We start from the raw sequence: 27,813 nt of genomic DNA, 5'->3' as shown, positions 1-27,813 counted from the left end.
AATACCTGTTTTTCTTATTTCCTAATAATCCATAAGGAAATTACAAATAGTTTACTCAGTTATATGAAAACATATATGGGGGGCATCTCTTTAGGCCATAATATTTCTATAAGCGCAACAAATGGCAGAGCATTCTAAAATCAAACTTTAATAAATTTAAAGTCACATGTTATTTAATACCACCTCCTACTCTACTAAAAATTGGTAATTGCTTCCTCTTGAGCTTTTTCCTATGGTCTAAATGTCTCTCCCACCAAATGTTTTCTTTTTTTAGAATACTATGCTCTTCTCTCCACCTCATTCCATATTATATTGTGTAGCTGCATTAACCCACCTAAAAGCAAGTGAGCACACACACATATACAAAGTTCCTTCAGCCGTTACATTCCATAGCGTAAAAACCTGCAGGGCTTCCAACCCTGTTTCTGCCTGAGGTGACAGGCACTACCATTTCTCTGGGCTTCCGTTTCACCACCTGTAACGCAGGTGAGGGAGAGGGGTTGTGGAGAAAGGGTCCATGAACAATCTCTAGTTCTTAAATTATGGGATTGTATCATTCACAATGGGGAAAGAGAAGGAAGGCTGCCAGAGCCTGCATTAGAGTGGCTATCAGGCTGCAAGTGAAATCTTACTAGAAGTATTCAGTCATCAAAACAGAAGTACAAAATACTCAAGCCAAATGAGAAGGCACAACAGACAGGGGGATGGATCCAAATGCAAGTCAAATAGCGGGTTACTCTGGCCAAGAAGCACTACTTAGTATAGTTTGAAGACCACAAAACTGGCCTATTATCTAACAGAAAGCGAAACGACCGACCAGCCCATATGGGCTGTGATCACTGAGACAGAGGCTTAGAGTGGGGGGAGGTCACTGTCACCAGACCATTCCCACACCAAGAGAACTCATAATTCTAGCCCCACACTTGAGTGTGAGTCTCCACTTGCGCTTATTCATACGAGAGAACCACAGGCCTCAGAGTCTCCCTTAGCACAAACACAGGAAGTGAAAAACAACCGTGATGGACACAGTTTTCAAAACTCCTATATCTAAACAGGTGTTTTTTAGACCTAGAAAGATTTAAGAGCTCCAAGCCAAAAAAGGAGACAAGAACAGATGAGGAAAAGTAATAAAAACAGATTCACTGCTTCCCCCAGTACGAGAAACCAGAGCCCTCTTTAACTATGAGTGTCTATAACATATCCTTACCGTGTAAAGAAAATAGAACAAACACCCGTATACCCAAAACCCAGCCAAGAAACAGGACATTATCAAAAGCTCTGAAGGCCCAGAGGACCCCACCTGACGGCATCCCTTTCCCTCCTGCTCACCGCCAGAATTCACATTAAATCACTTTGTTTTTCTTTTTTCAGTGTTACCTTACACACCACCCTCAGCACAGAGTCCTGGCATCAAAATAATAGCAGTGCCCACTCCCTTCTCCATGCTATCTATCTGGAAACTCAATGCTCGTCTCTAGAGGGAAATAAATGGGGATACAGAGGCTGGGAGAGTTAGTTTAAAGGACTAAAGTGTGCTCAGAGGTTCCCTGGGACCTCCTTAGGAAGCTTGTCCAACCACATGTCGGTGAGGCTGGGTGTGTTTCATGTACTTCAACCAAAACCATATATTGCATCAGAGTGAAAGAAGAGCAGATCTGAAGACCCAGCTGCCTTCTAAGTAAGATAGTAAAAGGATTCACAAAAATGTAAACAATGCATATCTCACTAATGTTTTGAAACATTATATTATTATTTTATAGTTCATAAAACTGTTATTTATGCTAACATGTGATGAGATTATCCTTAATGAATTAATAAGGAAATATTTTTTAAACTTAAAATAATAATAGGAGTGGACCAGAGTTACAACAAAACCCCATGGGAAAGACTAAGTACTTTGCTTTGGTATGAAGCATACCAACTAACCAAAGACGCCCCATGCCGAGCTGCCGCGGTAAGCACTCAGGCTGGCGGAGAGGCTTCAGACGCAGCTCTGTGCCGTCCGTAAGGCGCTGGGCATCCTTTGGCGCAAGGCCGGAGGTGCCCGCACACAAGCAGCACCCACAGCAACCTGGGCTGTGCTCCGTGGGCTTTTACAAGGGCTCACTGTTCTACAAGGGGTGGCTCACCATAAACATCCAACTGTACTGAGGACCCAAGTTCAGCCTGATTCACTCCATCTGCAGCCCAGCCCCAAAGCTGTTCAAGATTTTTTTTTTAAATACGTCTTCATTGATTTCAGAGAGAGGAAACGAAAGGAAGAGAGATATAGAAACATCAATGATGAGAGAGTCATTGATCAGCTGCCACTTGCACCCCCTGACTGGGGATCGAGCCCGCAACCCGGACATGTGCCCTGACCGGGAATCGAACCATCATCTCCTGGGTCCTAGGTTGATGCTCAACCACTGAGCCACACAGGCCAGGCTGTTCAAGACTTTTATCACCACAAATTAGTCAGTGGCCCTGGTCCTAAACACAGGTAAGGGACTGGAAGAGGAGTCTGGGCTTTCCCCGACGGGCAATGGGAAACCTGGAAGAACCTGCCGACACGGCCCCCCTCCAGCACGCCTCAGCTGTGCTGCCCTTAGACAGAGGTCAGGGGTTTGGCGCCAGTGCCGAGTCTGGGCCTCAAGCAGGTCACCTACTCTCCCGGGTCTCAGCTTCCTTCTCTGTAAAATGAAAGGGCCGGATGAGCCGGTTTCTTTAAAAGTCCTTCCTTCGTGACAATCTATGAAAACCCTGAGCAACAGGAACCTCACGTGGTGCTCACTTCGCCTCCACAGGCTCTGGGACAGAGCAGAAGTGCTCGCCGCGGGCTCCTGGGCTGTAAACAGTCAACAGTAGCTATGGTGTCACTGTGAGGGGGCAGAGGGCGCCCGGAGAAGAAGTCGAAGAGTCAGCACAGGGCAGCCAGGATGTTTCAGTCCGGATTCCAACCGCCCAGGGCAGAGCTTACAAACACCACCCTTATTAAGAGAGTGAGAACCCAGCTCTTCAGGTGTGAATGAGGGGACTGCCTCTGAGGTGGCCGCAGTGGCAGACAGACCAAGAGCCAGAGGCAGTGTTCCTGGGGCTCAAAGGGCCCTGCTTCTCCACAGACCACAGAAACGCCTTCATCTACAAGGGCCGGTAAACGTGGTCTCAACTCACCAAAACTGTCAGAGGGAAGAAGATAAAGATCTCCATGAAGTACGCTGAAATAGGGGCAGGGCCGCCAGTCTGGAAACGGCAGCTTATGCTTTCAATCTATAAAACTAGCTAACATTCATAAGGCTCTTATATGAATTCTAAGTGTTATTCTCAGTGTTTTACATGCATTAAAGTTTACCTCCTTACACCCTGTTAAAATAGGTATCATCGCCCTCATTTTACAGATGTAGAAATTAAGTCACTGAGTCATAAAGAAACGTGCCCAAGGTCTCAGAGCCAGTAAGTAATGAAACCTAGACTTTTAACCCACTATGAAATCATATCAGTGATTCGCCGCAGCATTTCTTCCACAAAAACAAATTTTGGTTTCTGTCCTGTTTGCTTGATATGTGTCCTGTGTTCGCTAAAGTGGAAGGGTATGTTTGGGATGGTCCGACAGAACACACGCTGAGCTGGGGAGCTGCCCTGCTGATGAAGGGGTCCTAGGGAGGTCGCATGCGCTGAGCATCTGCAAGCAGGCCGCCTCCCTCACGCATGCTGTGTGGCCACCTCACATGCGTGTGTCTCAGGAACACACACGCTGCCAAGGTCACCCAATCCTCTTGCACCACAGCAACACATAGGTTTACCTGTGACCTGTGAGAAGGGCTGCTGGGGAGCAAGGCCGGAGCTTGGAAGGAGAAACTGACCGTTTCTTCACCGGGCAGAAGGAAGCAAAGCCAGAGGAGAAAGGCAAGGACCTCAGGAGGAAAGCAGTTTGATTTTTTTTTTTTTAAGGGTTTCAAGGGTAGAGTCTTGCAAAAATTTCTCACTTCCATTAAGAGCAACTAACTCAGAGCGTGCCTCAGTTGCTTGATAGAGCTTGATTTTAAAGCAGAACAGGCACAATTATTGACTTTAAGGACTCATCACTCAGTATCATCACATACTTTTTTATTTTTAAAAATGTGGAGCAATCACATTTTGGTGGCGCTGAGGTCAGAAAGAATTGAATTCAAATCCATTTATTTACGAGCTGTGTGTCTTTGGACAAATTATTTAACTTCCTTGGGCCTGTTTTCTTATCTGTAAAACGGCATAATAACAGCACCTACTCATAAATTTATTGACAAAAAAATGCATAGAAAGTGCTTAGGCACAGTACCTGCTGCAGAGTGAGTGTTCAATATTACCTATTATTATCAATAAGAGAACATTACTTTGATCTATGAGCCTAGAAATAACCCAACTGAAATGAGTTAGAATGGGATCTCTCGCCCAAAACAATAAATTTCTAACTTAGTTAAAGACCCTGTTTCTAATTCAAGGGTTGCCATGTTCATCTTCCACCTAGCACACTGTGTACTCAAATGCTAATTACAGGTTAGGTGTTAATCATCTCACAAAAGTTTCTTCAGATCAGAAGACTAAGTGCCTTGTGTCTCTCTAAAGGACTGGATTTTTAGCTCTGTTCTTTGTCATGTTCCAAGCTCTTCCCTTTCTGTCTCCACTTTGAGTTGTTTCAAAATTTATTAGTCAGGAGTCAGGACACCTCCCACAGGAGAAATGGACTCTGCTGCATTCTTGTGTCCACTAAATTACTGAGCAAAAGACAAAAACAGTTGTAAAATATAACTAAATGAACTTCAGTGAAGAGTGAACTAGTTAAAAAAAAGATTCCAGAACACAAATCAAAAAGAAGATGACACATGTAAAGCTTTTCTGTAACAAGACACCAAAAACAAAAGTAAAGATACAGGGAAGACTGGGTGAAAATTATTTGCATACAAGACAGGGAGAAATTGTCCAACTGGGGGTGAAGGGAGGGAAAGCAGGGATGTGAACAGGTTATTCACAGAGAAATAAACACAAATGGCAGTAACCGTATGAAAATATGCCAGCCGCACTGAAATCATAGTCAGCTGGACAGCTCAACCATGTGGAGGTGGTTGGACCTCATGGAGCCACTGGCCACCACGTGGAGGTGGTTGGAGCTCGTGGAGCCACTGGCCACCACGTGGAGGTGGTTGGGCCTCGTGGAGCCACTGGCCATCTGTACCTCAGAACTACTTTAGAAGACTGATTTTACTTCCCCATAATTTAAAAGGCCTATTTTTTTAAAGGACCAGATGAAGCTGGACAGAAAAGAGTCACTGACAGCCACATGACATTTTTCACCCCGACCCTCACTGGCGCACCCCGATCTCCATTAAGACGAGCGGTGTACCGCTCTCCCGGCGGCGCCCATGTGGGGGTCCCCACCCGCGGCCTCGCGCAGGGTCTGCTTCACCCCCCCAGGAGAGCAAGCACAGGAGCAAGTGCCTGGCGCAGAGCCCCGTTCCTGCGTCCCGGGGGACATGCCGGGATGCTGTGCGGTCACCACGCCTCGGGCCACGCACCAACGGGGGTTTCCTGTGCCGGCTGCTCCGCTGTCCTCTCCAGGCCACAGGAGGGAAAGCAAGGGTGACGGGAAGATGCTCCTGCAAAGGAAGAGCCCTGAGAACACCTGCACCAGGTTGAGTGGGGGCCCATCCCAACGAGCACATTCTGGGTTAAAAAAAGATGAGCAGTGTATCCCCGAACAGCCCGAACACGATGTGTCCATTTTAAGGTGGTTTTCTTTCCCCTCATTTCCCAAGCAACTACCGCCCTTCAAAGAAGCTCATAAAAGTCTTGGCATATTCATAAGTGTTGCGCTACACCCCCACAAGAGTCAAAGATTGTAATTAAGAAGCACTGCCCGGCCAGCGTGGCTCAGCGGTTGAGCATCGGCCTAGGATCCAGGAGATCGCGGTTCGATTCCCGGTCAGGGCACGTGCCCGGGTTGCGGGCTCGATCCCCAGTCAGGGGCGTGCAGGAGGCAGCCAGTCAATGACTCTCTCAGCACTGATGTTTCTATTCTCTCCCTCTCCCTTTCTCTCTCTCTGAAATCAATAAAAATATATGTTTTTTAAAAAAGAAGTAGTTAGCTAAAACAGCCACCATAACATTCTTTCCCAGATCAATACAATGATTTAAATTTAAAAAATAATTAGTGTTGCCTTTCACCAACATGCAAATCAGACAGGTCTGCATGAAATCTGTGGTACCATTTTTAAATTTAATATTTAAATGTCAATATCTTAAGTGATAGGCTAGGAAAAAAATCTCTCTAACAGATACAAACTTTATTTTTATTTTTTATTATTATTTTTTTAAATATATCTTTATTGATTTCAGAGAGAGGAAAGGAGAGGGAGAGAGAGAGATAGAAACATCAGTGATGAGAGAGTCATTGATCGGCTGCAGCCCGCAACCCGGGCTTGTGCCCTGATCAGGAATCGAACCCTGATCGACTGGATCCTAGGTCGATGCTCAACCGCTGAGCCACGCCCGGCCGGGCACCGATACAAACTTTAAAGCAGAGTGGAAAAGTATCATAAACAATGGCTGCAAGTCAGTCAGGAGTAAAAATTTTAGCTCTGCCACTTTTGAGCTGAATGGCTTTGGGGCAGGTTTCTTCTAAGTCTCTTTTAATTTTAAAGTGAGGCAAATATCTATTATCATAGGTTTGTTACAGTTTCAGCTGAGATTATAGAAAGCTCCTGGTATAGTCTTGCCCACATTAAGCAATTTCATAACATAATATTTAAAATATCTTTCTCTATCAATTCCATGTCAATTCTGCTAGTCATTTAAGTATATTTATATAAGATATACATATAGATATCATATATAAATTCTAAAATGTAAATACTTAGTCTTCCCCTGAATCCTATATCCTCACTTCCACAAACCACAGACACCTTTGAAGAACCACTTCTCAGACTGTTATTTCTAGAACTTTCAGTAAGCATGTTCTCAGCTCTCTGAAAGGTAATAAAAGTAATAAAAATGAAAATACTGAAAGCAGCCCACTGATTTCCACACAGAATAGTTCCAAGAGTCATTGCTATACATATAATTTCAATAATTAGAAGGGTAAGCAAGGGAAGGGCCTTGCACACAGCATCAAAGAGAACTCCCTACCTATACCATTTACTGAGGCTGCCTGACCCAGCCACTCTGCCATAGATGTGATGGGCAGGAGTAAATTATATTATGCTTTGCCAGCTCCAGTTGGTATGGCCTGAACATCCCTGGGCTGAGATGAGAAACAGGTGAAATAAAAATTAAAATCTTCAGCCCATTGTGTTTGTGATCACTTCTCAGCCCTCCCAAGTTCTCTCTGCCATGTGTTCAACCATTAACATACAATAACTGAGAATTCCTTCTAGGATGTTATATGCAGTAATTTTTACTGGTTAAGGCTTTCTCATAGGCAGAAACCTGGGCCTATTACTGCATGGTTATTATTATTTTTAATGTTTTTATTCATTTGAGAGAGAGAAAAAGGGAGAGGGAGAGAGAGAGAACCATCGATGTAAGAGAGAAACTCTTGGATTGGCTGCCTCCTGCATGCCCACAACCCGGGCATGTGCCCGGACTGGGAATCAAACCGGCCACCCTTTGGTACACAGGATGCTACTCAACCACCTGAGCCACACTAGCCAGGGCCTGCACGGTTATTTTTGAAGCACTTATTGAGTAGCTCCTTTGGGCCAGGAACTATTCTTTGCTGGGTTTAAAATACAAAAATGAGTAAGGCATGAAAACTATCATGGTACAACAAGATACCTGCTTATGACAGGAGCCTAAGATAAATGGGAATTCAGAAAACTAGTCCTTCTAACCGCCCTGGTGAGGGGAAAGCCTGGAGAGGCTTGAAGGATGGGCGAGCAGGCGCAGGGAGTGAGAAGAGCCAGGGGGAAAGCATTTAAGAGACCAAAGACAGGAGTGGGGAAGAAGGGGACGTGCACGGGCTACGAGCAGAAAAAGGGGGATTATGGAAGGAAAGGCAGCAAGTCATGGACGGGCGTGCACGCAGTGCTGGGAGGTGAGCTTTTATCCTGCAGAGAACAGGGTGCGGAAATAACTTAAGGGGGGTAGGGGACAGATTCAGTCTCTCCAACACGCTTTCCTTTGGAAAACCTTTGATCCCAACACAGGGGCCCTTTCGTTCTACGGGTCGTAGACAAATATCATGAAATGCTTTTTAAGAGCTAGAGCAAGCACTCGAATTTTAAACTAATAGTCAAAAGGGGGTTGAAATGTCAGAAGTGAATTTCTAACCGAGACCTCTGGTTCAAAGCAGTACAGAAAAACCCCTCTGCCAAGTTGCCGTTTGTGATGGCTGTTTAGTTGTATTTATTCAGCTGTGGTGCACTCGGATCCTTATAAACATGAACCATGTAGCTGGCAGAGTTTGGCTTTCTCCTATGGATTGGATTTGGGGTGGATTTTTTTTCTAATTTCTCAAGAAAAATGAGCATGCATACTTTTATTACGAATTCCCTTGATGCCTAAAGTCAAAAGGTTTATTTAATTTGGTTAAGGGTTCTAAATATGACGCAGAGGTCATAACATCTCTCAAATTTTCCCGTCAGAGTTCAGTTCAAATGTCTTTTATTTTACACTTATATTTGTAATCTCCAAAATATAAAAATGGCACTTCTACAGAAGTTGGTTTGACAAAGCCAATATTCAGTGGATTCAATTTATAAAATTAGCAGAAGACAAGGTCTAAAGTTTACAAGAATGCTTTCTGTGGGCCCATTTGCAACACTCCCCTACTCCACCCCCCACCCTGCCGCTGCCAAGACAGAATTAGGATTCAATTACAGTAACAGGGCAATGTTTTCATGAGTCTCAGATATTCAATAAGAGGTGTAATATTAATATAACTGCATACAAAGTACTGTGCTTGGACCAAGACTTCCATTCTAACTTGCTTCTGTTGGCCTGAAAAATTAGAAACAAATCCAGCATCTGACTTTAGCTGGGTAGTCTAGTCTTTTCTTCAAGGCAAGGGAGGCTTTTTAAGCCAAACATAACATGTGGAAGGAAGACCGTTCCACGTGTGCACACAGAGTTTTTGATTCCACATTTCTCAGTAAAAATGCCCCAACATAACAGTGTTCGAGCAGGATAAACTGAGAAGGGCTGAATGATCAATAACCACGTAAAATGTCGAGGATGTCTTCAACAGATACCCCAATACTCCTCACTATCCTTTTGCTCAAGTTACTATCTTGAATCATATGAAACGACCAGGTTTGTAGCTCAGAAATAGCTGAAGTGAGTTACTTCACGTGATTCAGGCTACCACTGGGACATTCCGCAGAACTGAAGGTAACTTGGCCACGTTTTTCTGCGGATCTAACTGGTTTATCTGCTTCTTTAAAACATCACGAAGAGCAGGCTTTTGGAAAGAAGGGTATCGAAACTCATACAAAAACAAAACCACAGATTTTATCAATAAAAATGTTCTAACCATTAGAAAAACGCTAAATCAATCTAGGAAGAAGTTTTCTAAATGTTGTTTATTAAACACCTGCTTTTTTGTTTTGCTACAAGTTTTTCCTGGAAAATACATTGTTCTATAGGCAGGCTGAAGAGAGGAAAGAAAGGGAGAGAGCTGGGTTCCTGCTGGGCGGGGACGGCCAGTGAGAAATTCAAGCTTCGGCTGAACTCCCCAGGCCTGTTTCCTCACCTCAAAGGCAGGCCCAGGATCAGGTGCCACCTAAAGCCCCTCCTGGCTCTAGCACTAACAATGTAGTGGGATTTGGGGTAACAGACCATATTCTACCTGTATCCACTTGCGTTTCACATCATCCTACTGCCAGCTCATAAATAATTTTACAGCCTGTAAGGAACAGCCATTAACTGCCACTGGACCTCAACCAAAAAGAAAAAAACTCCACCGCCTTCACTATATATAGCGCATATTTTTGCGGCGGGACATTCACACGGCCTGCACACGCCCAAGAATCCCTGGGCTCTCTGTTTTAGGTCCTATATAACCGCACGACCCTCCACTCCGGCTCCACTTCTCCCGCTTGGTCTCCTACAGCTCAAACACGTTTGAGATGCCCTGTTAAGGAAACAACTGACAAGTTTTGGTGCTGCCCTCAAATAACAATCTACACGCTCTCATCTCACAGTTCAAGCAACTGCTCCATTTCTGTTGTAAAAACAAGCACATTTCCACGAAAAGCGCTTTAAGTGTTCAAATGTTAAACCATTCTAAAAGGCATACCAAAAAAAACAACAAAAACTCTTTAATGGTTTCATTATTCAAATAAAAGAAAAATAAATGTATTATTTCCAGTGGAAATCAGATTGCAAACTGGCAGTCTCAGCCCACAAACATGTTTATGTGGCCCACACAGTATTTTAAAAATATTTGATCTAGTTGCCAACGTTTTCAGATGGGAAAATATCACTTCAAACTCTAAATGTCCATCTTCTCTTGAAAAATTGAAAACTAGGACACCACTAAGGGCCTCATTTCACCAGCCAGAGCCAAGAGGTGGCCTGTGCTCACCTGTTTACAGAAGTTTGAGGATCTGAGCAATCCCTTTTGGTATTTTTCTCCCTCAAATAAATGAGCCAAATGATGCTCCCCCTGGTCAACGGTGGATTCTGTATTTCTCACCCTTACTATCCTCACCATGACATAAATAATTCAATCCAGACCAAACTGAGGCCTTCCGAAGCTGTGTGATAAACCACTGGTTGTGAACTACCTTAAAGAGACTAGATAAGGTAAACTTCTCGTTCTTATTAATGTTATGGTTATATCAAGTTAAGGAGTTTTCCAATTGTAACAGAGTGTAAGCATTAATTGAGATCTAGATGACATGAAACTTTAATTTTTTTTTTCAAGATGTGGTATTGCTAGATTTACATTTGATCTATTATAAAAGCTTTTCAAAACCTATCCGCTTAGTACATTAAAAAAACCACAGTTACTTATACTGATCTTCTGCCCTCTTTGCTGAAAATAGTTGCTATATTTTCCTAATCAGGTCATAGTCATTTCAAAAGCCTTAATAGTTTCTTGTCTCTACCCTGCAATGAAAAGTACAGAGCAACCGATTCGACAAAACATATTCCTAAATCTTATTCTTGGCTCTATCAGGGATTCAAATACCTCTTGTCAGGTGGAGATAAGAAGGCTCATTTCACAGGAGTATTATTAGCAAAAACGGCACAAATCTTGAGTCGTGGTAACATTAATATGCAGGGTGTTAACCAACTATTCTCCACCTCCACAAGCCATGGAATAAAAGCAAATTGAAGTAAGCTGCAACGCAGGTAAGATTAGACATAGCTCTTTCCTCTCTCCCAAGACCATGGGAAACAGAAGATGAAGGGAACACAAAGGGCAGACTCTACCGGAGACTTGACCATGGAAAAGGAACAGCATCTGTTGCCACTGTAGGCTTGCCATTGCTCAGAATGTTGCTGAAATTTTTAATAACTCTTCTTCTAAAGTATATTACCTTTTCCATCAATAGGACGGCTGAGCCAAGGCCTGGGAGCATTTCTGATGATACAAGATCCACTGACCATCACAAATTCATTCCCTTTAATACCTGAGATCCTAAGTATAGGGTTCCAAATTTAGAATATACATATTCTGCACTCTACCACAAGGAATAAAATCATTATTAGCTCCTAAATTCAACTACAAAAGCACAGCAACAATTTTGCTTTATGTTGCAAAGGAAAAATGCACTTTTAAACATCATTGATGCAAGCATTATTTCCTTCAGTGTATCCACATGACCAAAATGTGCTTGCTATAAGAGTTTCTTTTATGAACAGAAATGCAGAAAACAAACGTGCATTTTCTATAATAATCTCTGCCAGTAATAGGCATAAGTCCTCAGCCCAAAAGATAACATGTCATAAATGACTCCTTTATACTGGTTAATTACAAAACAATTCTCTCCAAAAGGAATAATCTACAATACTGCAAGTAGACTAAGAAATCACATCTGTACTTTAAAAGTGGTTAGAAGAATCTGCCATTTAAAAAACTAGATAGGGCCCGGCGGGCATGGCTCAGTGATTGAGCGTCGACCTAGGATCCAGGAGATCGCAGCTGGATTCCCGGTCAGGACAATGCTGGGACTGCCAGCTCGATCCCCAGTTGGGGCCATGCAGGAGGCAGCCGGTCAATGACCCTCTCATCACTGAGGTTTCTACCTCTCTCCCTCTCCCTTTCTCTCTCTGAAATCAATAAAGATATATGTATATTTTAAATCAATGGGTAAAAAACAAATAAATACAAACAAACAAACTAGGTATGACTTAGTGCTGCAAGTTTTAGCTCAGCCAATCAGTCAGCCTGGCAAGTGTGGATGGGCAGAAAGCACCGGGCCACGCAGTGTGTGCTCAGATCCTGTACCACTCTCTGGAAATCAGTGCTCCAAGAAGAGTGAGCTAAAAATGATCCTCAGCTTGCTTTCCACTGTTTAACATTTCTATGACTCCAGCACTACTGGCATTCAGTAAAGCTTAATGATAAATACTGCATATGGATAATATTTAAAGGTTTAAATTATCCATGAATGCCAAGTTCAATATAAGCACAGGTAAGCAAGGCCTGGCACAGTGACTGGTCCATCTCTGGGCTCATTATGAGGATGATGGCAATGAACTACTAAGCATACAGACTGTCACTCATCTTTATATTCATTATCTATTGTCAAACTGTAACTTTTACCAACCATATTCTGTACTTCAAGTCTTTTTTTTATTTTTTTTATTTTATTGTTCACAAATACACTTGAAGAACCCTGAGTAGCTTTTTTCCTGGGGTCATTCCCCTCCCCCCCCAGCTCACCAGCTTAGCTCTTAAAACAAAATAAGACTGTACCTGGGATTTATTTCAAAATAACTTGAGGGACAGAGGTAGGGAGGGGAGACAGGAGGTTGGAGAGAAGGGGAAACAGATGACATAACATTGGGTTGGGTGGGGATGTAAAGTACAGCATAGGAAATATAGTCAATAATGTTTTAATAGCTATGTAGGAGTGACTATGACATTAGATGGACACTAGACTTACTGGGGTGATCATTTTGTAAGGTATGTAAATGTCTTATCACTGTTCTACCTGAAATGAACATAATACTATATGTCAACTATAAATGAAAAATAAAGTTTAAAAAAAATTTTTTGTAAAGATTGGGCTGGGTGATAGATGAAAGCTTTCATTATACCATTCTCTCTACTCATATATGTTTGGAATTTTCCTTAATAAAAAAGTTTTTCTAAAATAGTGAAAGAGAGAGAGAGAGAGAGAGAGGTCAGATTATCACTACTTCTAGACTATACTCCTAAAGCTTCACTCTCCATAATGGTAGATATGAGCCACATGTGGCTATGTAAATTTAAATGCAAATTAGTTTAAATTAAACAAGATAAGAAAATTAATTCTTTAATTGCATCAGCCACATTTCAATAGCTACATATGGCCAGTGGCTACCATACTGGCCAATGCAGTAGTAAAACATCCCATCACCACAGAACGTTCCACCGGACGGTGCTGTTCTCAGGCTGGGGTGGTATCTCATCTCCATCTGGTATGCAGAGGACATAGCCAATCTCTCTGGGATAAGTCTGAATCCACATCCATCAAGTAAGTGCTAAAGGGGTTGAGTCCAAGAATCTAATCAAACCCTCCTCAGGGTTATTGTGAAGGCCAACTTTTACCCACGGAAATCTAATCACAGAAACGTGTGAAACTGCACCACTTCATTTAGGACATCACTGTAGTGTGTGTGGTGAGTTTGGTGGCAAAGCCAATGTGCACATTAGCAGCAACATTCCAAATGTATATTTAAAGACAGGAGAAAAAAAATCCTGAAAAGTGATTCCAGTTCTAGTTTGAGAAATGGAAGAGTCACACATTTCAGCTTCCAACTTGTTAAGTTTTCTCCTCCCACTTCTTTTATTTTGGAATGGGAAAGCAGCTATCTACTTGTTTTTCTTAACACAATTTTCTCATGGTTGGGATTAAAAATTAAATCAAATTACTGATGGGAGATTATCCAAGGATAGCTGGAATGAACCATTTGGGCCAAAAAAAATCAAAGCACATAAATACAAAAATCCAGGAAGGTTGACTATGAAGACCGTGGTCCAAGCTTTCATCTACATCTAGTGAGAGTTTGTTTCCCGGGCAGACTGAGTGCATCTGTGAGTAATCCGTGTCTCGTGTGTGTGTCTTCATGTGTATCTGAGAGAGAATGTAAAAGGTCTCAAAATAACCTTGACTTTCTAAAATGAGATTATTTTGCTGTCTAAAATCATGCTCTGGACTAAGAGAAAGTGATGAAGCAGGCAATGTTTTTAGTGTCCTGTAGTCTCTCTGAAATCAGAGAAAACAAAACACACACACACACAAAAACTAATAACCATATACATCAATTGTAAAAGAAGTTAAATCTGTCCAGTGAGTTAACTCTCTCAGGTATATCTCTATCTCTATTCAGGAGAAACCAGTAATTCTCAATCTCTCCCCCCACATCCACCTGTGCAGGGATGGGCGTACCCGATGCTTCCCAAGCAGAGGGCCTGTCTGTTAGAATACGGGGATGGAAGAGCAGAAATTGGAAGGAGTGCTTGTTCTGTCGTCTACAAGTCCCATTACGCAATGCTATTAGGAGCAGGGGTTAAATGATTTATCTAAAGAGGTATTTCAAGACTGAGATTTTAGAAAAAATAGTTACAACCTAAACATTTAATTTCACTTTAAAACATATAAACACACATTTGTTCACCAATTTTCGGACAAAGGCCAAGATTTTTTTCCTCATAATCAATCAGAGGAATTCCAGTTGGAGATGTCCTTCTAGCACAAACCCATAGGCATCATCCATGACTTCCAGTTTGTTCCCCTCAAGTGGACCCAGAATTTAACATTTCAATGCAAACTAAATGCAGATTCTTCCGATTTTTACTTTTTTCTCCAACTTTTTTTTTTTTTAATATATCTTTATTGATTTCAGAGAGAGGGAAGGAGAGGGAGAGAGAGATAGAAACATCAATGATGAGAGAATCACTGATCGAGCCCACAACCCGGGCATGTGCCGACTGGGAATCGAACCCCGATCGCCTGGATCCTAGGTCAATGCTCAACAGCTGAGCCACGCCAGTTGGGCTCTCTCCAACTTTTAAGTTATTTTATCCATATTACATCCACAGCGGTTTTATGTAGCAAAAATTCTCACCTTTATTAAATCTTTCCAAAGCATCTAATTTAGAAGCAGCTCTATTTCGGCACTTTTTCGCAGATTATTAAATTATGCCACTACGATGATTACTCCGACTGGCATAAGCAGGTTTGGAAACAAACAACTGACCCCGTAAGCACGGGCTCTTGCTTATTGATCCAGCCGGCGTGGTGGGTACAGGAATGCACATGTGGCCTAAAATAAAATAACAGCCTGCAGGTCAAAGGCCCTGGGAATGCCGTGGGCAGGCGGTATGCCCTGGAAAAGGAATGAAGGGCCCGCACTAACCTGGCAGTGATTTTGAAAACATTCCCTCCCGATTCCAATACAGTGTTTCAGTCTCCTTTGGTGTGCGCCCTTTTTATCCCCACTTAAACCAAAATAATAAATTGTTCATGGTAGCCCTGGAGAAAAGAAAGTTGGGGTTATCCTTACAGCACTCCTCAAATTACATTATAAAAAGGGGAGGGAGGCAGCCAAACGGGCCCTCTTTCCGAACGCCGAGCCGCGCTCCCGATGTCCGCCGCCTTCAGAGACTCAGAGCCGGGAAGGCTGGAGGGTGGTCAGAGGGGCCTGCCACCCTCCCAGGCGCGGGCGGCGGGCATCGCCTGAGTCGCAGGCTTCCCCGCTCACTACCTCCTAGACTTACGGGACGCAGGAGCCACGTCTATGTGTTTCCAACAGCAAGGGGCGGCAGGCTAGAAACACTGGAGGTCCCAAACCACCCCAACGGTCACGACCAAGGCTGCCAGCGGCCGCGGCTCGGGTGGGGCGGGCCAGCACGACTTGGCCACTCACTCCTGAGTCACGACTTACTCCAAGATTCTGAACCGTGAGAGGGAGACCCACCCCCAAAAACAGATGTGGGTTCTGGTTTGGCTTGGCGGAAGAATGAGAAGAAATATGGTCTACACATCTTCACTCATGCATGGTGCTGGCCCGGGCTCGATGTCTGGTGACTTAATGAATGGGAAATAGGAAAGTCCGTTGAGGAATAAAACATGAGTTCTTCAAGAAAGATTTAGTAACATGAAGAAGTATCCCTAACTCCACGATATGCCGATATAAATGTCTATTACATGAAGTCCCTGAGAGTCCTCCTCACCTCAGCTTTGATTGGGTTATGAAACCCAATTCAGACTCGGGTTTCCCTCCACACAGCTTAAAAGCCAGCTTTGGAATAGCAGCTAGTGGCGGCAAATTAATTATTATCCATTTCAATGTCTGAAACTGTACCTTAATTTAATTGTCAGCCTTAAGGTCATAAAATACCTTGGAATTCTGGTTTCTGAATGGGGCAAATTTGATTACCAACAAAAAGATTTCTTTAGAGGGCTCAGAAATAAAATTGTTCAACTGTGGACCATCCAACATTCCCCAGAGGAGAAGTGACTAAGAGGTTGACTAAGGATTGAAAAGGCTTTGGAAACAAAGAGGTATGTAATAGATAATGAAATAAGTCATTCCATCAGGCAGTGGGACAGTCTTAGATTAACCCGCCACACACACAAAAAATCAAACCGAATCTCAAAGAGTGGAGCAAAGGTGACGAATTTGGGGAGAATTGAAGAATGAATCAGTTTGGTTCATACAATTTCTGAAATTGCTATTAGAAATCTCCTCTGGGTTAGGCTCATACAAAGTGAAAGGATGACCTGAACAATTTTCCTGAAAATTCTCAAACAGATACTTAATCTGGGCCCTTAAAATTGCTCAATATTAGTTAATTAATGTTGTTTCAAGAATCATTACCTAATTTTTTTCTAATCTATGCAGACAATGTAAGCCCAAACTTTCTCTGATTTTTTTCAAAGCAGTTTTAAGCTTTGGCACAAGTTCATAGCTCAAGTATGAAAACCTATTTCCACCCTATACTCTGTATCTAGTTTCTAAAATATATACTATGTAATTGACTTGAAATGGGTAAGTTAAATAAGTTACAGAACAGACTAGGCACTAAGCACTCAGAAACAAGCGCTTCCATCCTGAGAAGAATGTGAGTTCCATTCCAAGGAACCAGCAATGAAAACTACAGAAAAGTTTAGGTGACCTATCAAGCCTTTTCCTTTTCTGAGTCTAGTTTTTACAACAGTTTTTTTTTTTATTGCTCTCCAATAAATAGTAAAAACCTGATAAAAGATCAGTTTGTTCTGAGCATATATTTTTAATGTCCAGAGTAACCGGGTATGTTACAAAAGTAACATTCATGCTTCCTTATTTGCATAAAGTATAAAATAAGAGCCCCAAGCCAGGAAACAAGGTGCTTTCACCTAGGTTTTCCCAAAATACAGGGGCCTGAGGCAAGGACATACATGCATGTAGCTATTTTGGGAAGTGATCCAGAGAAACAGGAGTGGGGACTGGGAAGTGTAATAGGAAAGGACAGCCATCCATCCTAGGGCTATACATATGGAGCCAATCACTCCTGGTGGCCAGGGCCCATGTGGGGCCCCCAAATTATGCCTCAGAATTGTCCAACTTAGTGACAAAAGAGAGAAGTATTTATTCATCAGCTTCCATTGTCATCAGTCTACAGTTGGCCCATGGGATGGTAACTCCTTTGGACATCCAGATGTGTATATAGGTCAGAAGAGCTAAGCAGAACCCATGTGGCTACAGCAGAGATGCCTGGGGCACAAAGCTGTTGATATGTAGACACCTGCCTGACATTCGCACAGCAAGAGCTGGAGTAAAAAAGTAGACTGAGAGGATGTGGGCTGGCACAAGTCTCATCCAACACAAGTCTTATCCAATTGATCCAAAGGATCACTTTTCAGCCATCCAGTCAAACGTTTCTTAGTGAGGGTGCACAACATAGTCCCTTCCCTTTTCAAGTCCTTTTCAATCCTTACGTCTGGTGACATAGGCTGAGAACACACGAATGTCTCAAGGCCAGCAGGACACACTGCTTATGGTAATGAGGTTACTTCAACATTTACCACTATATTTGATAATTCCTCTTTACTTAAAAAAGGTAACTTAAAGAAGGTGGGGGGAGCTCCAGAATACTATGTGGGTGACACATAAAGTGTAGGCATCACTGCTGCAGGAAAGTCACCGAAACCTGAGCTGGAGAGCAGAGGCCTCAAGAAGAGAGTATGTTTGAGCTGAGCCTCAAGTCAGCTGTGACTAGAAAAAGGGAAGACTGCACATTTCAGGTGCAGGAGAGAAGGGGGAAACGCTCACTTCCTGCTGGGTGGAGGGGGTGGCAGCTCTGGCCTGAGCCCAGTCTTCAGTTAAAAGCCCTTATTGCCCTGGCCGGTGTGGCTCAGTCGGCTGAGTATTATCCCATGCACCACAAGGTCGCCAGTTCGATTCCCGGGTCAGGGCTCATGCCTGAAGCTTCAGGCTTATTCCCCAGCGGGGGGCGTGCAGGAGGCAGCCAACTGATGTTTCTCTCTCCCTCTCTCCTCCCTCCCTTCCCCCTCTTTGAAATCAAAGTCCTTATTATTTCAGTATGTATCCCTTTCATTGAAGACGAATATTTCCTGCATCATTATAAGCATTTTGTATACTAACATTTAATCCGGTGAATCTTTAAGGAAGGCATTGCTATTATTTTACAGATGGGGTGTGTGAGGTACACAAGGTAAGTCACTTGCCGAAGGTCCCAAAGGTGGTTCAGTGGCAGAGCTGATTCCCCAGAACCCCGGCAGAGCCCACATTCATAACCAAAATGCTATATACTACAGCTGCTCGGCAGAGAGAAAACAAAGCAAGAAAAGCAGGGTGCCATCTGATGCGTCCGCAGTTAGGAACAGACGGCTGAGAAAGGACTGATTCGGAAGCATCCCAAGGGAAATAATTCTGTCACGTAGCTGGAAGTCCTAATGGCCTCAAAACCATTTCCAGAGAGAACAGTCCCAGAGCTGGGGCCCCAGTGAGCAGCGCAGAAGGTCTTTCTGAAAGTCACCACCCATCACTCACTTGGTGACGATGCTACTGGACACTCGTTGTGACTGAACAATAGGGACAATCGTACTCTCTGCCTTCAGCTCAGTCAGGCTCCTTAATAAACACACTTTCTTGCCCTCTCATCATTCTAACATGTCTAGCTGGAATTAGAGCAGGGCAAATAGAGTAAGAGAAATCATTACACAGGGAGATAATTTTTAGAAAATAATAAAGACGCTTGGCTCTGTAGTAAATTCCCTGACTAGGAAGGTATGGCGAACTTTTTTTTTTTTTTAGTATGTCTTTATTGATTTTTAGAGAGTGGGAGAGAGAGAGAGAGAAACATGATTTGCCTCCCGTACACACAGACCAGGAACCAAACTCGAAACCCAGGAATCAAACCGGTCACCCTTCAGTGCACCAGGCGATGCTCAACCAACTGAGCCACACCGGCCAGGGCGGTATGGCAAACTCCTACCTCTCAGCATATGCCCTGCCCCTCCCAAGGGGAGGGCTCACCTCCCGATCCCGTGGCCCTCAAGCTTGGCCAAGTGGCTGACAGAGCCACTCTTTGCAGAAGGACTGTTATCCACCCCCGTCCTGTAAATTTAGGAGAGACCATTTACTTTGGCCAGTGAAGTTCGTGTGGAAGTGACCCATCTAAAAGCTGGAAAAATCAGCTCAGGGTTTAGCAAATCTTTTTTTTCTCTGCCACCAGACTGGCCATGTCCAAAGTGGGAATACTCCCTCGGCCTGGGTCCGGGCGTCCACACAGCATGGAACAGATCTCAGAGGATGGAACAGACAAGGACTCTGCGTGCAGAATAAAGAAACTTTTGCTATGGAAACCACAAACCTGGGGGCCAGTGGGTCACTTCAGCATGCTTTAACATAACTGCCCGATACGGACAGTAGGTCTGCATGTGTTTGGGCCTAAGGGTCATTGCTTCTAAGGCCCGTCCCTCCCACTCACTGGCTGTACCACAGTAGGTAAGTAAAGTAACAAGTTCTCTGTGCCTCTTTCCTTGTCTATAGTACTTCTCAGGAATTCTGTGAGGCTAAACTGAGAGAATCATCTTGACAGTAATTTAAGTAGAAAAAAGTTTAAAAATCAAGATGCTGAGCAGGCTTCCTGTGCACAGAGGTCTTTGGTCAAGGCTTTTCCCTTCAACAGCAGATCTGAGTAAATGCAATGGGCACCCTGATGAGACGGACGGGACTCACAGTGGCCTGAAAACAGCACAAAGGGATGAGACGAATGAAGGTGTCAGGTCTTAATGAGCCCTGGCTTGTACAGACATTTCTCATACTTTCATAGAATTCAATGGATTTTCAATTTTCTTTATGGACCACACTGATTGGTATCTGCAGTCCAAGGTGGACCCCCACCCTTCAGGACTCAGTTTCTCTTCTCCATCCTGAGGAAGGGCTCCGAGCAGAAGACGGACAGAGGAAGCCGTGCCGGGGATGCTGTCCCTGGGCCCTCCTCCTTCCCCTCGGGCAGTTCCTCAGTCTCACTTCCTCTGCTGTTTAAGGGCTCAATTTGGCCATGAAAGGAATCGACTCCTCTGATCCTCTGCCATCTCCCCTCCACTGTACTGAATCCTGAAGAATTACTACTCTGCAGACTTTCAGTGTCTTCCATCAGCCAATTCCAAGGGTCTGAGCCACCCTAAGTTAAGGACAGGGGTGGACGGGATATAAAACATGGGAAGAGCCGTGTGGTACTTATGCGCGTGCCTGGAAGCAGGCGCTGCGTGACCTGGGCTCTTCCCACGGCCCACTCTGAACGCCGACGTCGCAGCGGCCCTGCGTTTCCTGACGAGGCTCTGCCTCCCTTCCAGAGCTGTGCGCGGGCTGTTCCTGGGCTTGGAACCCTTTCCCACCTCGCTTTCCTTGCTCAGTTCTACTGCTCATCATCTTTCAGGGAAATCTGATGAGAGCATCTCTAATACTCAGCATCACAACCTCAGCCCCGCACAGAGAAAGCGCACAGGACGCAGATGGGTGAGGAAGCCAAGGATAATTACCGATGGCTCGGCTACTGAGGGTTGTTTTGTTCTGCAATTTCTAACCTACCTACATGATTGTGATTATACTTCTACAGGAAAAAGATTAATAAGAAAATCATAAATTCTTCCCTAAGGAATGTTACTGAATCATCAAAAACAAGCAGGTACATTTTATGTTACATATATATTTACAATTTTTAAAATGCAAAACAAACAAAAATGGCAGGAACAAAGCTCCCACGTGGAGACTAGAGACGTCCTTTTCGGAGCAGGAAGCCTCCGCCTCCGCGTGCTCCCTCCACCAACACAGCACACTCTGTCCCACGGGTCAGAGTTCAGGAGGTGCACAGAATGTGTACACACGATTCTACTTCCGGTGTCCTTTGACTTGAGCAAGGCACTCGCACTCATTGGCACGGACCCTGAAAAACCAACGTGGCTCTAATGCCTTGGCTCTGGCTGTATCAGGGAACAGACTCCTGATTTCCACCACAGGCCAGGTCTGAGATGATGCAAATTTGACTTTCGATCACCCAGCAAATTCTTTTCAGAAGTCTGTCTGTATCACCTTAGCCCAAGCATTGTTTTTATGTTCAACAGCGGCGGCATTGATGGGCTGCCAGCAGGCTCGAGTGGGTCAGGAGAGGTATTGTTTAGTTGGAAGGGAGTTTTCTGTCAATCTGGATTTTAAAAGGGGGTGAGGGGGATATCAATTATATTGTAAAGTAGGTCTCCTTGGAAAAAAGGGTAGAAGCTGTAGATCTGGGCCTTTATTTAAAGAACGGTTCAGCTTCGCTTACCCCAATTGAGAAAGGGCTACCTTAGACTACGAGAAACAGTTCCCAGTAAATGATAAAAATCCAAGAGTAGCCCTACGTCCCACCCCTGCCCTGGTCCCAACCAAGTTTAAGGTCCTATAAAGAGAAACACAGGCACAGAAAACTGATTGTAGCCTGCTCCACAGGGAGTCTAAGCCCTGAGATCACTGTCGGCAGTGGCATCACCAGCGGGTATAAACACTGGGTCTTTTGGCAATCAATCAAAGTAGGCCATCCAAATCATTCGTTCCTTTGTCTGGACACAGACACAGGGTGGCCTCTTTGAAAGCACTAAGCATCTGTTCCCTTTATTATATGAGTGTCCCTATAATCCGACAGGGTCCACACACGCAGAGTGTGGTGTCTAAGCAGCAGTTTATTCGAGATGGGTTATGCTTGCTGGTGCAAACCTCAAAAAATTAAAAAAAAAAATACACTAATGATCTACGAGCTTTTATATCAGGCTGGTGGATATGTGCAGTTTTGTTATTTTAATCAATTCCTAGGGGTCTATTTTTCATTGTGATGTAGACATGTCATTTTTTAAAAAGCTATTTTAAAAGATTTAAAAAATCTACAGCTTTTAAGATTTTAAAAGGAGAGATTACTGCACCTCAAATGCTTCTTGGATTCCTTAATGGTTGCTTATAGAGCCTCAAGGTGCATAATTTATATCACTGATTAAAGAGTTTTAATTTTTAAAAACCTCCCCCTGGAAAACAGCCCCTTTATCATTTGGATGGCCATTCCCTGGACTTTCCTCAGCTCCATTAATCTTTCTCCAAGTACAGCAGCCAGAACCCTCCATGTGGGCCACATCCTCAAGCCTAGAAATGGCACTTTTACAACAAGGGAAAAATAACATTTCAATGTCAGTCCCCACCTTCCTCCTGCTGAACACGGACCATATCTTCAGGAACTGTACGTAATGATCCTCAGATAGATGATCCTTTACCTACATCATTACCGTTGACTCAGCAACAGGCAAACAGTTCCCGTCTCCCTAAATGGCTTATATTTGTCACTTTAATACACACAGACACTAAATCTCTCAGAAAATAATAGTTCCAGGGAAGAAGGGAATTTCTCTCTTGTCCACTGACATGTCCTGAGCACCCAGCACATGGGGGGGGGGTGCTCAATAAATAGTGTTAAATGAGCAAATAAATGAACTCGGTTTTCCATTTCTTTTTGCTCAACAAAAAACAATTAAACATGTTTCTTGAAGGATATCATAGTGGAATGTCCACCACTGGAAAAGTTTAAACACGTACCTTCTGCTAGGAATAAATATTTCTGCACCGGGGGTGGGGGGTGGAGGGGGGGGTGTGGAGCTGAACCAAATGACCTCTCAAGTTTCTATCAAATTCTAGACTCTAACTGGATGAACACCACACTCTAAGAGAGAGTGGACCAGCTACATAAAGCCTGATTCCGAGGTAGAGTAAATCACCATGCTCTGCTTAAAATAAAAAGAACAGCTGCCCTGGGGCTTGGAGGCAAAAATACTAATTCATCCAAAACGTGGACACATCCCCAGGGGAGAAATGCTCTTGCTGATCATCAGTTACATTTGGGAAACCGCAGATGTGCTTCAGGGTCTGCTCAGAGCCAAGCCCCAAGACCATCCGTGGGAAAAGGGAGAAGCCAGGGGATGAGATTAGAACGGAAATAAAGCGTATCACACCAAGCTGGAGATTTTGTTTTCTAGCCAACGGCAAATCCACTGAAGAAACATCTGAATTTAGCCTTGAGGTTTACATGGTTGTAGCTGAATATAAAGCAATCAATCCCCCCTTACCTGGTGGGGTACGCTCCAAGACCCCCAGTGGCTGCCCGAAACCTCAAATAGCACATACACACCTATGACGAAGTTTAACTTGTAAATCAGGCATAGTAAGAGATGAACAACAATAACTCTTAATAAAATAGAACAATTATAATAATATGCTGTAATAAAAGTTTATAAATGTGACCTCTCAGCACGAATTTATTTTTCCTTCTTCACAATTTCATAAGATTTTTTTTTTCTTTACCGTATTGGAAACTTTCACTTAAAGGAATCACTTGACGGCTTCTCCTTGGCGTACCTGAATCGCTCGCATCACTACTCCTGTGCTCTGGGGCCATTACTAGGAAAAATGAGGGTTCCTTGAACACAAGCACTGAGGCACAAGTCAGTGTGATGACTCGGATTGCTACTAAGTGACGAAAGGAAGGGAGCGCACCGGCGTGGATAAGCTGGACAAAGGGGCACAGGGGCGGTTCCCGTCCCTGGGCGGCCCAGCAAGTGGCCCATCATCATGTTACTCCAAACAGCAGCCAGTTTGAAACTTACGAATTGCTTATTTCTGGAATTTTCCACGTAATATTTCTGGACCGAGGTTGACCATCAGTAACTGAAACCCCGAAAAGCGAAACTGTAGCTATAGGAGGATTACTGTAACCACTTCATAATCTAGAAACTACTGCATCTGACACATAAGGATTTTTCTTCAGTGAAAGGTCATATTTACCTGGGATGTCACACTAGTGTGTTCAAAGTTGAAAATGTCTAAAATTGAGGGTAAATTATTCTGACTGAACTTTCCTTCGATCTGGAGGAGGGAGGCAGTTTTCAGGGAAAGGAGATACGGTCGTGTTTTCCTAAAGAACTTTTTGTAAAAAATCGAATTCCAAGGAAGTCACTAGAGAAACCCCATTCCCGCACAGATGGACTCCGGAGCGACTCTCTTCTCTCCACACTCTTTCTTTTGTTCTAATCACAGACCAGATAAGGGGACAGAAGGGGCAGAGAATCCCACTAAGAATGACGCAGTGTGGACCCCTCCGAGCCGTGTTTGGACAATCGGCATGTACTCGGCTGTTTTGAAGACAAACTGCAGATGCTACACTTAAGACATTTACAGAGTGAGAAACAAAGTGAAACAGTTCCCTGGAAATATATGAAAAGACTTCAACTTTGTAGTCAACTCCGGATCACCCATACCACAGCTCAGTCAGAGAAAGAAGTCTTCTGTTTTTAAACCGTAAGTAATTTATTCTTAATTCCAGTGACAACAGGGAATGTGCAGAGAAAGCAGTTACCTCCTCCGTGCGCACGCTTTTAAAAACCTCTGTTATTTGAATGAGCGAGGTCTTACCCAAGAATTCTGTGGGATTAAGCTCACATCTGGTTGACAGACCTGGTGTTGGATATGATTTGGCCACACAACTAAATCTTAAATCCACATACTGTTCCTATTTAACTGACATATATGAACTAACTAATTTATAGAAAATGTGCAGCAAATTATTTCTTCCAACTCCCCACGCCTCAAGAATGCACCCGCAATAGGTATTACAGAAAGATACCCCCCCCACACACATCTGCACTCCCAGATGCGGTCCAATTACCTAAAGTAGATATTGTTATTTTAGTTATCTGAATCCGTGCCTTGGAAATAAGTATAGTGGGGGCGCGAGTAATTATACCAGACAAACTTGACCTCTCTGGACCCCAATTTTCTCAATAGAAAAAAAAAAAAAAAAAAAAGCAGCTTAGCCCAGAGACTACAAATTTCCTCAGTGACAGCAATCTCTGACCACTAATTATCAAGAGTACAATTTGTGCGCAAGAGGAGGTCGGAATTCTTAAGAGTCTGTCATTAACCATCACAGCTTTCAATGCCGGGAAGACCCGCAGTTACGCTTCCTACTGCCGTTGGCCCTTTCGGACCCGGGAGACGGTCTCCGAAAACGGCTCGGCGCAGAATCATCAGCCTGAGTCAGAACACGCGGGGGACCCGGGGGGGCAGGGGGGCGGCGGGGGACGGGGGGGGGCAGGGGGGGCGCGGGGGCCTCCGGGCGGGAGTCGCGGAAAGCGCGCGGAGTCCGCGAGCACCGCCCGCGTGGCCGGCGTCGCGGGGCTTCCAGTGTCTCGGGGACTTCTGTCTGTCTGTATCTACACAATCTGTCCAGCCGCCACCTGCAGCTGCACAGCGACCGGCAGGCGAAGAGAACGGGAGGGGGGGGGGCAGAGCAGGAAAAACCTTGAGCGACGCGCCCCGAAAGTTGGTGGGGCGAAAGTGGACTGTGAACATCGACAAAGAAACGGGGACGGAGCGAGACAGAGGGAGAGGGCTCCGCCTTCCCCACCCCGCGCCTTCCACGAGGACCGGCCGCCGCCCCGCCTCTGCCTCTCACCCGGGGATGCGGGGAAGCCGCGCCCTCCGCGGCGCGCCGGGCGCAGGGGCGCAGGGGCGCAGGGCGCACCCGGGAGGCGCGGCCCCCGGCCGGCGCGGGGCAGCATCCCCCCCCCCCCGCCCGCGCTGAGCGCCGCCCCCCTTCCTCTTCCTCGGGCCGCCGCCCCCGGCCTTCCTCCGGCGGAGCGTTTTAATTCCTCCACCCAGCCCGACAAGGGGGCCTTTAGAAAACTTCGCGAGGCCATGTGGGGCTTTTGTCCACGTTCTGGGCAGGGCCCGGCTCCGGGGCGGACGCCTGGGGGTGTCCGGACCTCACAATGCGCTGGGGAAACACCGCGGAAATCCCACCCTTCTCTTCTCTGACCCGCGCCGGCAGCCCGGGGACGCGGCGCCCGGCGAGTCCCCGCGCCCGCTCGCCCCTGCGCCGGGAGCCGGGAGGAAAGCCCCGCACCGGCGCCGTCCTCGGCTGTCACGCGGGAAGGTGTGCGCGCGGGGAGCGAGGCGGCGGAGAAACGCCGCGGCTAAAAGGACCTTCCGAAGGGGAAACGGGAGAGGGGTCCCTTTCCTCCCGCGTCCTGGGAATCGGGGCGCAGCGGGGCGATACACTTGCATCACGCGGCGGCCAAGGCTCGGCGCCCCTCGCCCTCGCCTCGGCGCAGACGCGCGCCCAGCCCCGCGCGCACCCCCACGCCCCAGCCGCCCCGCCGGGGCCCCCATTCCCGCCGCCCCCGCCCCAGCGGGACCAGCAGCGCCGCGGGAGAGGCGGGCTGCGAAAGAGGCCCCGGCACTCACGGGCTGTCTCCCCACGGCCACGGCCATCGCGGCGGCGGCGGCTCCGGCTGCGCCCGGGCTCCCTGCGCCAACGCCGGCCCCGGCTGCGGCCCCGGCTCGCCTCCCCCGCGCCTCCGTCGCGGCTGCGTCTGCTCGCGCCCGGCTCCCGCGCGGCCAGCGCCGTCTGCCCCCCCGCGCCGCCGCCCCTCCGGCTTTATTAGAGCAACATGGCCTCCCGCCTGGGAGCGACCATTTGCTGCCCCAGAAAGGGGTGTGCGCCCGGGCGGCGCGGCGGCGGCGCGGGCGGGGCGGGCGGGGGGCGGGCCTCCGGGCCCGGGCGGCCGGGCTCGCGGTCCCCGAGGGTAACCAGCACCCCGCGGCGACCCTCTGCAGCCCCGCCGCCGCGCCCCGAGCCCGCGCGCCGGCCGCCGCCCCCCGTTCCTCCACGTGCTGGGGTCGGAGGGAAAGCCGGGCGCGGCGATCCCGGCCCCGGGCGCGCCACGCGCTCGGCGAGGCGGGCGGCGGGAGCGGCTGCGGGGAGCGCGAGGGCGCCGGGTCAGCGGGGGCGGCCGCCCGGAGACAGTGGGCGACGCGGCGGGCTGCGCGGACCCGCCGGGAAGAGTCGCGCCCACGGAAGGGTGTCCTCCAGGGAGAGCCCGCGGCGCGGGCAGGGGGGCTGTCACCGAGGCGGCGGCCGGCGGGGCGGCGGGGGAGGAAGACGCCCGAGCGGCTGCTGCGGACGACCCACCGCCGCGGCTCGGGCGGGACCGGAGGACCCCCCGCGGGGAACGGGCGCGGCGGACTGCCCGGGGCGCAGGGCCGCGGCCGCCGGGAGTAACGGAGGCGCGCCGGCCACGCGTGGGGCTCAGCCGCCTTGATCTGACCGCTGGAGAC

General features: G+C 46.3%; 1 protein-coding gene across 2 annotated transcripts in view; it reads right to left on the bottom strand.

The window, feature by feature from the left end:
• SEPTIN11 (septin 11) overlaps positions 1 to 27,107 on the bottom strand; it is an 82,166-nt gene extending 55,059 nt beyond the window's left edge. For both annotated transcript variants that reach the window (XM_081149058.1, XM_081149057.1), the window contains exon 1: positions 26,941 to 27,107. In XM_081149058.1, coding sequence (XP_081005184.1) covers positions 26,941 to 26,967 — 27 coding nt within the window. In that variant the 5' untranslated portion in view covers positions 26,968 to 27,107. The remainder of the gene's footprint in view (positions 1 to 26,940) is intronic.
• Positions 27,108 to 27,813: the final 706 nt, after the last annotated feature.

Source organism: Miniopterus schreibersii (genome assembly GCF_964146895.1).
Source record: "Miniopterus schreibersii genome assembly, chromosome: 1".
Taxonomy (NCBI): Eukaryota; Metazoa; Chordata; class Mammalia; order Chiroptera; family Miniopteridae; genus Miniopterus; species Miniopterus schreibersii.
This window is presented reverse-complemented; position numbering and strand designations above follow the sequence as displayed.